Here is an 11,236-nt window from a genome sequence, read left to right on the forward strand (position 1 = left end):
GTGCATCAGATCCTGATGTAAATACCTGGAAATAAAAGCTGGAACGTTGATCTCTGGTCTCACGTTCATTATTTGATGTCAAGCCCAAATGTTTTCAGTCTACAGCAAAAATAAAGGAATTCGCCTCACTGTTCCAATACTTTTGGAGGGCACTGTATGTGTTTTGCACGGTGGCCCTGAAGTGCAAATAACACCCCCTAATATGAGTACATCCCCCAAGTCGGATGACTTGTTCACCACCCCCCATTACAAAAACACGCTCCCCCAAATGGAAAACGACATTACATTAACTCTGAACGGAAAGGGTAGGTACTACACTTTAGTGCTAATTGGATGCAGTTGGCTAACTAACAAGAAATATAAAATTGATCGACAGAAGTACAAAATGCAATAGCCTGGCAGAGTTACGTGCACCAGAACATTTGTTTGGCTATCGAAGAATGTAGCAAATAGTAGGCTATTTAGGCAAAAGTATTTTGTGTTAAATGTTAAAATCGATAGCCAAACAACTATCCTGGTCCACGTTACTCTGTCATTGTGGCATTTCGTTCTTCTGTAGTGGACTATTAGTTTTTTCTTCTGAAAAGTCCTGCTTCTTCAACTGTGTTTTTAGCGTGCGCATAGGCTACTTATATTGTGAAACGTTAACAGCATATCTGAGATTATTTCATAGGAATGACCCTGATTAAAATAAAGAGTAGTGTCATGACTCTGAATTGTAAACATTAATGTTTCCTCTTTCCCCAACCAAAACGATCAAGTCCATGATAATGACACAGTTACGTGGACTAGTTGTTTGGCTATCTATGTTTACGTTTAACACACAATTAATGCTTTTGAATACGTAGCCTATGCTACAGATAAATGTCCTGGTGCACATAACTCTGTCAGGCTATTGCATTTTGTACATCTTTCGATCAATTTCTTGTTAGTTAGCCTACTGCATTCAATCAGTGCTAAAGTGTAGTGCCTACCCTTTCCGTTCAGAGTTAATGTAATGTGTTTTTAAGTTAATGTAATGTCGTTTTCCATTTGGGGGAGCGTGTTTTTGTATTGGGGGGGAGTCATCCGATTTGGGGGAGTTGACTCGTATTGGGGGGGAGTGTTTTCAATTTGGAGATGTACTCATATTAGGGGGTGTGATTTGCACTTCAGGGCCACCGTAGTTTTGTCCTATCTTTTGGTCGAACAATCCTTTCTTCAAGCATGTTGGTTGTGAGGGCCAGTTGCAGTGTGTCCATGTTGACGAGTTCCAGGTTCCTTTCCTCGAAGTACGTGTTCATGCCATCAGCTGGGTAAAAGCCACTTGCTCCTCAGCACCAGCATACACTGCAAGCTTGGCACTTATAGCCTCCATTTGCCTTCTAATTTCTTCTATCTTTGGCTAAAAGTTGTTCTTTTTCTTCTAAAGCATGCCTTTCTTTCATAGTAGCAGCCTTGGCTTAAAGTGCTGCCCTCTCAACCTGTGCCACCAGATGAGTTGAAGATGAACTTGATTTTGAATTTTTATATCCCCTACTAACTGAAGAGGTGCTGTCCTTGGGATAAATTTCATCTTCCTTCTCTGTTGTTGGTGCAACTACTGCAGGACAAGACTTAAAGGGGCAATTGACTGGGTTTTTTGGGTATTTCACACTGTTCCTTAAGGTCTCCGAATAGGGTGTGTAACATTGGTTGGGTTGAAAATGGCCCGGGTGCTGTTCTATGCCCTCTGACAGATCCTCTGAAATGTTCCTGGGAAAAAACACTAGCTTTTCTCCTTTTATGGTATGCTCATTAATATTTAGATAAGCTGCGCGCTGATTGGTTGGTTATCAACGAGTGAAGCTGGGAGCAAAAACGCAACACGGCCAACAGCAGCACTCACTGATACACCAAAATTGGAGACTTGAAGTAAAAACGCGCAAATAAATCTATTATATCTACACAACACTGTTTTCAACAGATTGACTATATATCATTTGAAATGATAACATTACTTGTTTCCACTTCTGTTGTTGAAGCAAACTGGATTGACTTAGGTGGGTAGAACGTTAGGCTACAGCTTAGCAACCAAACCATATTGTGATTCTACTCGGCTTCAGTTAGCTAGCTAGGCTAGCTCTAGATATCTTGCTGTAAAATAACATGACAAAGATCTGGACAAACATGCATCGTGAATTGTAGATTTTCCTTACACAGGTTATTTATTTGAATGAAACACAGTCAGGAACATGAATCAACGTTATCCCCATTGCCAATAAACTAGGCTAAATTATCACACATTCTACCTATGCTCTTGCGTTAACTCGCAAGCTAAACTTGTTTACATGCCTACAGTCTAGGTGTTACTAGTAACAGTTACTAACAATGCTAACGTATCCTGTATCTAGAACCTGCCTTTCTCCAGTTCTTTCAAATAGATTATCTAGACAGGCGTTAGCAATAAGCCAGACTGCTGTTCGTTTTCTGGCTATTTTTCGGAAGCTTCCCTTCTAATGCCGACTACAGCTAGTCTAGCTAGAGTCATTTGATGTGTGTAGAAACGTATTTAGCATTCTACCTGGTATGCTATATACAGGAAACGTTAGCATTGCTAATAACTGTTAGCACAACATCATACTGTCCTTATAGCTTGCGGTTGCAATGAGCATACGGTCGGAACAGCACCTCTTTCCAGGTTCAGCTTCCTTGCAAATCCTGCTTGAAATTGTCCAAGGTTGTCAAAACTGTCTTGGGTGAAATGTCAGGAAAGAAGTGTCTGTTTGCACCATGCAGTGGCAAACATGGTGACTTCAAAATATCTGGGTCCAAAGGAATCGCTACTCTTCTAATTAAGAGCGAGGAGCTTGGAGACACAGCCATACATGAGAATATTTCTAATATTATTGCTACTGATGGTGCTTCATCGGCTACTGTGCTATGTCACAAAACTTGCTACAGCTCATACACTTCTCGCTCTAGAAATGTGACCAAACGCAAGTCAGACTTGTGTTTGAGTCAGCCCGGGAAGCGAATAATAACTCTCAACTCTCTGCCTTTGAGTATTCAAAACAGTGCTTGTTCTGTGGTCTTATTTGTGAAGAAAATGACCCTAAAAATCCTAACGGGTGGAATCCAGTAAAAAAAATTCAGACTTTAGATAGGCCAGGCCATCCATCCTTTAAAGATGTAATTTTGTCTAAATTTGATGAACGGCAGGATGATTAGGCAGAGGTTGTGAAGCTACGGGTGAATGGCATCATGGACCTACCTGCAGCTGATGCTCTGTATCACTTCAAGTATTACAATGCTTTCAGGAGGGTACCTATTGACTCAAGTCCAACTGCTAGTAAACCAGTGGAAGGCTGCCTAGCTTCGGTCATAGATCACTTGAGTGCAAACAAGTCAGTGACTTGGACTGTCTCCGATTTACATGACGTTTTTGTAGCTAATTCTGGGAGTTTATGCCAGAGGCAAATGCTGGCCAACCTGTGTGATTATTATGGTGATTACATTATTGTACTGAGAGTTGAAGGATGCCAGATGATCGTTGGCTTTAAGTAGTACGTTGGTAAATTGCTCAAATTAGTAGGACAAGCTGGCCTCTCCAATGACGATGATGTCAGCAAGGTAGTCAGAAAAGTGAAGGCAGAGGTCCAGAAAATTCCCTTGCCTCGTGAATACGACCTTGGCAGCTCTAGGCATGAAAGGGTCATTCAAGGTACAAGTTCAACTCTCCTAAAAGACTTGTCTCCGGTCTTGTGTCCAGGGAAGAAACAGTGACCAAACCAGCACTGACACTTGCTCAATGCATCCAGCAGCACATCAGTAAAAGCTGCCAAATATACCTCAAATGATGCAGAAAAGTACCTGCGGGTATTAGGACTGGAGAGGTCTATTGGCCCTATTCACAGTTGGGGTGATAATTTTGATCTGGTAGTTTTCACACCCAACGGTTGCCGCGCAACATGCCATGGCCACTCAGTTTGTGCAAAATCCTGCAGGGATCCTGTTTCCTGGTGTGGCTACTCCAGGGGGTGGGATTACATTGCTAAAAGTACCCCGTCTAACAAGCTCCAAGCAGAGAAATTCTGTCCGGTGGGTAACAGTAGTCTTGCCATTGAACACTATACTACATATAGGCCCTAAGAAGCTGACTCCACCTGCTCTGTAAGAAGTGCCAACAACAGCTACTGTCCAAGAGAGCATCCAAGAGAGGGTTTCTAGAGCACAGAGGAAAGATGCTGCTTGGCTCTGTCAGCTCCATTCTTCTCCTCTTCCCCTGGACTGATCAGCTTACAATGTTGTGCAAGATCGTCAAAATGATCGTGATGGTGCACCTGCAGTGAGTGCAGATATGTTTGGGGAGCAGACATGCATCAGGCAAGGGAAGGGAGCAGGGGGCATGAAGGGTATTTCAACCAACCCTGAACAGGTTGTAGTTTGGATCCAATCATTTGGCATGTGTTCACATCTTTCTCAGTCATTGGATGACATGTACAGTGATAAAGTAGCATCAGAGAAGACTCTGTCCAACAGACACAAAGAGGAGGGTGAAGCACGACGGGAGTTGGATGCTGAGGACCGCTCAAAAATTGTGAGGATGCTGTAGGAAAACACAAATCCACTCATGACAGAGAGCACTTTGCTCTACCACATCATAAATGGACAGGTGGCTGATGAAAAGGTGAATGTGCAGGATGCGCTGAAGATTGGCCAGGCTATGTGTAAAAGGTTTTCCTCATCACTTCCGGAGGCATTTAATGCACCGATCTCTCACAAGGTAGTGACTATGAAGTTCCAGAAAAAGGGAATGAAGGTCAGTGGGAAGGTTGTTTGTGACCTTGAGTCATTATTTGCTCGATTGTTGGTGGTGGGAGGCCAGAGAAAAATGGAGCTCTCTTCTCTCTTCAAATATGAGCTTAGCCCAGTCCCCTTGTCAATCATTGATGACAATGGATGCCTCCGAAAGGGCAATAAGTCAGTGCTTGTCCAGCAGCTTGGAATTCCAGTTTGCAATCCCCAGCCACCAGATGTTGTCATTGTGGATGCATCTCAGCTCATTTATCACGTGGTTTGGCCATCATCTGGGACAGATCTTGCAGCCAGCATGGGACATCGGCTTAGTTGTCACAACACCCAAACATTTGTCGTCTTTGACGGATATTTGCAGGTGTCTGCCAAGGACCATGAGAGACAAAGAAGAGCAGGGGAGAGCTCCAAAGAGTACAAGCTCTCATTGACTACACCTCTACCTACTCGAGACAAAGTTTTGAAAAACAAGCACAACAAGCAAAGGCTGAGCGAACTCCTGTGTACTTTCAATGTAGTAAGTAAGATTGTGATGGTCAGTAAAGCTGACCACATTGACACTCATGATGAGGCTGATATATCAGTTATATCTTAGATGTTAGATGCTGTCAGACATGGGCCTCCAACTGTTCGCATACTTAGTGATGACACAGATGTCTTTGTGCTTATGGTTTATTGGTGTTGGAAGGCTGGTATCACAACTAACCTACAGATGGAAAAATATCGAGAGGGAGGAGCACTCATAATCAGCGGATTGAAAGACTGTGGGGTGATGTCTGGAGAGGCGTGACTAATGTCTACCACTCCTTGTTTTACATACCTCGAAAAACGAAGGAATCATTATTGCCAATAACGAAAGGAATCTTTGGGCTCTTTACTTCGTTTACCTGCCTCGTATAAACCGTGACCTTGGACTGTTTTGCAATCAATGGAATCACCTCCGGATGAGGACTGCCAGATACATGTCACCATATCAGATTTTTGTGCGAGGTTGTCTGACACAACAGTTGCAACATCACACTGGTATCCAAGGTGTATATGGAGCAGACGAGCAGCCAGTTCCGGTGGCTGACCAGGGGGCGGTGGCACCTGCCTTTAACGAGCTACGAAGAGTTGTGGTTCCCCTAAACCAATTTCAACCAAGTAATTAACAGTTGGAACACCTCAGGCAACAGACAAATCCTCTGGGTGGAGATAGAGACAGTTTGGGAACTGATGTTCTTGAACAGGTCCTCAATGTCCTGTCTTAAATACAGTATACACACGCATCATCTGTTGTAATCACATTGCTTACCAATTCCAAGGCCTATTGACAGTCAATCATGTTAATGTAATAAAGATGAGCAGACCAAGTACAATTGTTTGTGTGTTTAATGTTATTGCATTATGTAAATGTAGGAAAAACAATATTCAGCCCTCCCAACGGATCAGCAGATCACATGCATAACAAATTCAAAAATTATTTTGAAATATATTGGAACAGAACAAAATACGAGTTCGTTAACGACTACATTTAGCCCTCTCCAAACTGATCTGCAGAACCTACTGCAAGCTCCATGTTTCTATTGAAGTCGTCGTATGTCTGGCCCACAGGTAGGTTGAGCACCAGAGTGCATGTGTTGGCCTTTGGGAACCTGGACATTTTATCCTCAGGATAAAGAAATAGTCCAGGCAAAGTAACGTATTACGACAGACTAATTGTAAAAGATTTTTTTTTTGCATAGATCATTTCTATGAGGTGTCCAGAACAACATACTAAAAGTCCTAAGAAATCCTAGTTGTGGAAATATGTTTAATTCTCATCAATCCGAGATGTGTGCCAAAAAGGCCAGGCAACATTACACCCTAATTGGGCAATTTTTTTCCTTTACTCCTATCAAGATGAAACTTAACACAATGAAACTACCCATGAAATGTTAATTTTTATGTATTACAAGTTTCTTTGAAAATGAATTTTAATATGCTAATGAGCTATATACTAGTCGAATACACCCAAATAGGCTTAATTTTTTTCCTTTACTCCTACCACAATAAAACTTTACATGGTAAAAGTATACATGAAACATAACCTTTTTTGAATTACAAGTTTCTTTTGAAATGTATTTGAATATGCACATGAGCTTATTGAATATGTCCTTATTTGCATAGGCAGAAACACCATTCATATGTATGACCAATACATTGGCCCAATCTCCAACCAATCATCCTACTGCCAATGGGTGATGGCTATGCTGCTTTTAGACTGGCCTCTAACCTGAAAACTGCCTGGCTTGGTATTACCTGCCAGAGGTATAACCCCCGCCAATAAAGTCTTCAGGGTCACGGAGGCACACAAGCCTCCCCACCACGACAAGGTAGCAACAACAGGGGAAGACTTTTTTTGGTGGTTTTTTTTGTTATTTATTTTTAAGTTTTTTTTTAATCCAGTCTGGATCCTCAACCCCTTCTCTGTGGCTCTTGGTTCTGGCACCCCCTATATCAGTTCCTGGTTTGTTATTTGCTTAGTTCTTCCCCTCTGGGTCATATTCATCTAATAAATCAGGCAACTGTGAGTTTGTGCAGCTAGTACCACGACATTCTCCGCAAATGGCAGTGCAAGGGAGTCCATGTTTTTTGCATGTGCATCTCTTTGTGCTACAGTCTTTCTTGCAACTACAGCGGACTACATCTAGTATATCTGGTGGTGGCGCAGGCTGATCGGTCATTATTGGCATAAATCTCCCATCCAAAACATGCCACCCCCAGTCCTTTGGGTCCATACGTTCGCTTGCCCCTTTCCACTCCATCATTTGGAAAAAGACCCGAAGACTATGGAACTTTGCAGCTGTTGACGTTTGAGAGAGAGTTTGAGGTTCCACTGGAGATGAGTTCTGAGTTACTTTATCACAGAATCTCCTGTATCTCAGCATATCCAGTGATTAATCTGTTTTGCCTCCATACAGTGATACTAGAGCTTTTTCACCTGCTGCAATGATGATGCCTTTTCCCACATTTTCCTGTGACTGGCTGAACACCTTAGCTTGTTCAAGAAAGCTAGTGTCATTCTTCACTTTTTTCAGTGCCATTCCCTTTCCTATGCCAAATAGACGAGACGTAGAATCACAGCCTAAAATGGCATGGATAAAGAGGAGATTGTCACACACTTTGGGACCAAGTAACTCCTTAGTCTCTTTTATGCACCATATCCGTCTTGTTTTTGTTGCTTTCTTTGGTTCTGGTGCCAGAAACAGCTCCTGTGCATTCAGATCAGCATGATGCAACAAGAGTATTTACAAGTCTGTGTCATCACCAACTAAGACTGTGTCTTTTGTTCTGGCAGAGGCAATGGCAGTTTGGACAATGAGCACATCTACATCCTGCTTTGCATGGTATGTGATACACCCAGCCCTCTCAAGTTTATCAGATAAACCAAGAACCTTTGTTTGTTTTCCTTATTGTTAAGGAACTGGTCCTTTTTGGATTGGATGATCATGTCAACAGAGAAGTGTACAGACAAACCGGGAGTAACACCTGTTTGACGCAGTTGAGTGGCGTCTTTTATTGTTGGTTCTTCTTTGTAGCCATCAAAGACTATGACAGTAGCCGTACCATATTTCTGTGTGACATATCTGACGTACATTTCACACACACTGTCATAAGTGGACCCTTGTGGCCATGGTAGACGATGTAGTAATGCACCCCCATCAAGGACATGCTGGACATCACTGCTGGGTTGTCTTTGCTGCTGCTCAATAGATTTCCAGAGGACATCGGCAAGAATTGCCTTGTTTGCCTGTAGGGGAAGGTAGGATGATTCAAACAAAGCAGGCGGGTGACTGCAGAGTTCATACTTAAACAGTGATGGCAAATCTTCACAACGGTCTCTCACTGCTACAAGCCGCTGGAATAACAGCCGTGGATCCACTACCACTGTCTCTCCTTTGATCTTGACAGTAGTGATGGGAAGTTCGGTTCTTTTTACTGATTCGGTTCTTTGAATCTCGTTCAGTAAAATGAACGAATCTTTTTTCGAGTCATTTGTTCATTTCAGGGGGGGGGGGGGGGGGGGGGGGGGGGGGGGGTGGGGGGGTTGGGGGCTAGGGGGCTATACGTCCACTGCAAAGGACGTATAGCCCCTATACGTCCACTGTAGGTTAGTGCATGACATGTGCACCAGCAAATACTATTTCAAAATAAATTCCTGCATTAAAATAATGTATCATGAGTTTGTATGATTTGGTCATGTATTATCACACTAGCATTTAATTATCACGTCAAACAATTACACTGCACTAAACTGTAAGTGTAAATGTAAAGTGAAAATAACAAAACCAGTCAGTATGATGACTTGAGCGAATATCATTCATTCACGTCTTACTAAAACAGCGGCCACGCAAAAGGGAATAAGGAAACTGTTTCCTCTACTAAAAAATACAATGCGGGTCACGTGAAAAAAGGATCCAAAGACTCGTAGAAAGACCGAGTCGGGGAAGGAACTAATCATTCGTTTCCTCTAGCTACAGAGCCTATGCAGGTCACGTGAAAAATGATCCAAAGACTCGTAGAAAGACCGAGTCGGGAAAGCAACGAATCGTTTGTTTCCTCTTGCTACAGCCTATACAGGTCACGTGAAAAATGATCCAAAGACTCGTAGAAAGACCGAGTCGGGAAAGGAACGAATCGTTCGTTTCCTCTAGCTACAGAGCCTATGCAGGTCACGTGAAAAATGATCCAAAGACTCGTAGAAAGACCGAGTCGGGAAATGAACGAATCACTCGTTGAGAGGACTCGTTACTCCCGAGTCCTTATAAGGATTCGTTCAAAATGAACGAATCGTTCACGAACGACACATCACTACTTGACAGTTGATCTAGATGCAAGTGTCACTGCTTGGTCAGCTTTCCTGAAGGTGAATTCCTCTACTGGTTTCCCTACCATAGACTCCAAAATCTTGCACCCAATTTCCCTTGATTTCTCAACATTGACTCCCTGCTGGCCTGTCATACCATTAGCAATGTTGTGCAGTGAAGGGTTCTCAGTGAACGGGTCTTTCTCTTTGAGATATGTGACCAGGGCAAGAGTGTCACTGACATCTCTAGTCTGCCTGGCCTTGGACAGGTCTTTATGTTGGTCGCTGGTTTCATATGAGACACCTGTGAAGGCCTGCATAGCATTGTTGATGTTTGCACATGCTGGCATTGAGTGTGTACTCTGTCTCCAGGAATTGTCACTAATCTACTTCCACGTTGAGCACTGGCACAGTTCACACCATTGCTGCCTTTTGCTCGTAGAACAACCAATGTGTTTTCATCAATGAATGACTCATTACATATTTTACACTTCTCCATTTCTCCCTGTTTACATACATTACACACTGCATAAACAAAAAGGAAAACAGTGTTGTCTAACAATGAAATTAAGCCCAATAGAATTTGCTAGTGGTAGCAAGCTAATGTTAGTTAGTTTCAGTAGGCTAGGAGATGCTTCTTCAAGAAGAAAAGTAGTTTCGGCCTTAAGCAAAATGTGTTTACCATAAAATATCTAGTTAGAAAGGCGTTGGTAACTTAGAATGTTCCGATTGGGTTACTGGGAGAGTAGCTGTCCAATTAAGTATCAGTATATGAATGACGAGTCACGTACTGGAAGTAACTGGAGAGCAGTGTTTCCAAGTTAGCGACTTTTTCGCTATATCTGGCGACATTCCAAACCCTCCTGGTGACTTTTATTGTCAAAAGTGACAAATCTAGTGATTTTTCCGGTGTTGATGGAGACTTGCTGGTTACTCTGACGGGATCTCTCTGACCGGGTATTTAAACTTGTAATACAAAAAAAGTTGCTCTTCTTGTATGCTTTTACCATGTAAAGTTTTATCGTGGTAGGAGTAAAGGAATAAATTAAGCCTATTTGGGTGTATTTTGGGCATATTCGACTAGTGTATAGCATATTTGCATATTAAAATTCATTCTCAAAGAAACTTGTAATGCAAAAAATGTTACATTTCATGGGTAGTTTCATTGTGTTGAGTTTCATTTTGATTGGAGTAAAGGAAAAAAATTGCCCCATTGGGGTGTAATGTTGCCTGACCTTATTGGCACACATCTCGGATTGATGAGAATTAAACATATTTCCACAACTAGGATGTCTTAGGACTTTTAGTATGTTGTTCTGGACACCTCATAGAAATGATCTATGCAAAAAAAAAATCTTTTACAATTACTTCTATTTTTGGCTCCAAAATGAGTTACTTTGCCTGGACTAAAAGGCGAGCTCTGGCTGTACCGGAAATCCCATTGCTGGGATTCTTTGCATGCCTGGCTCTGCCCTCCTACGTACGTCTGCTCAATTTGGATTTTGCTTCTGTACTAGGTAGAGTTTGGCTCTGAAGTCGGTTTTCAGAAACACATTTTTTGTAGGTCCAATCAGCGAACAGAGGGAGTGGCTGAGAACGATGGCGCTAAGGTTGTGCACTAGTTTGAGTTGTAGT

The 11,236-nt window shown here is 42.4% G+C and overlaps 1 protein-coding gene across 1 annotated transcript; it reads right to left on the reverse strand.

The window, feature by feature from the left end:
* Positions 1–6,660: 6,660 nt before the first annotated feature.
* Positions 6,661–10,810, reverse strand: LOC124477292. Its single transcript, XM_047035013.1, has 2 exons — positions 9,611–10,810; positions 6,661–8,699 (listed from the first exon to the last, which is right to left on the reverse strand). Exons 1-2 carry the CDS (start codon positions 9,949–9,951, stop codon positions 8,123–8,125), a joined length of 918 nt encoding a protein of 305 aa, XP_046890969.1. The 5' UTR covers positions 9,952–10,810; the 3' UTR covers positions 6,661–8,122.
* Positions 10,811–11,236: the final 426 nt, after the last annotated feature.

The sequence above is a fragment of the Hypomesus transpacificus genome, chromosome 2 (genome assembly GCF_021917145.1).
Source record: "Hypomesus transpacificus isolate Combined female chromosome 2, fHypTra1, whole genome shotgun sequence".
Lineage (NCBI taxonomy): Eukaryota > Metazoa > Chordata > Actinopteri > Osmeriformes > Osmeridae > Hypomesus > Hypomesus transpacificus.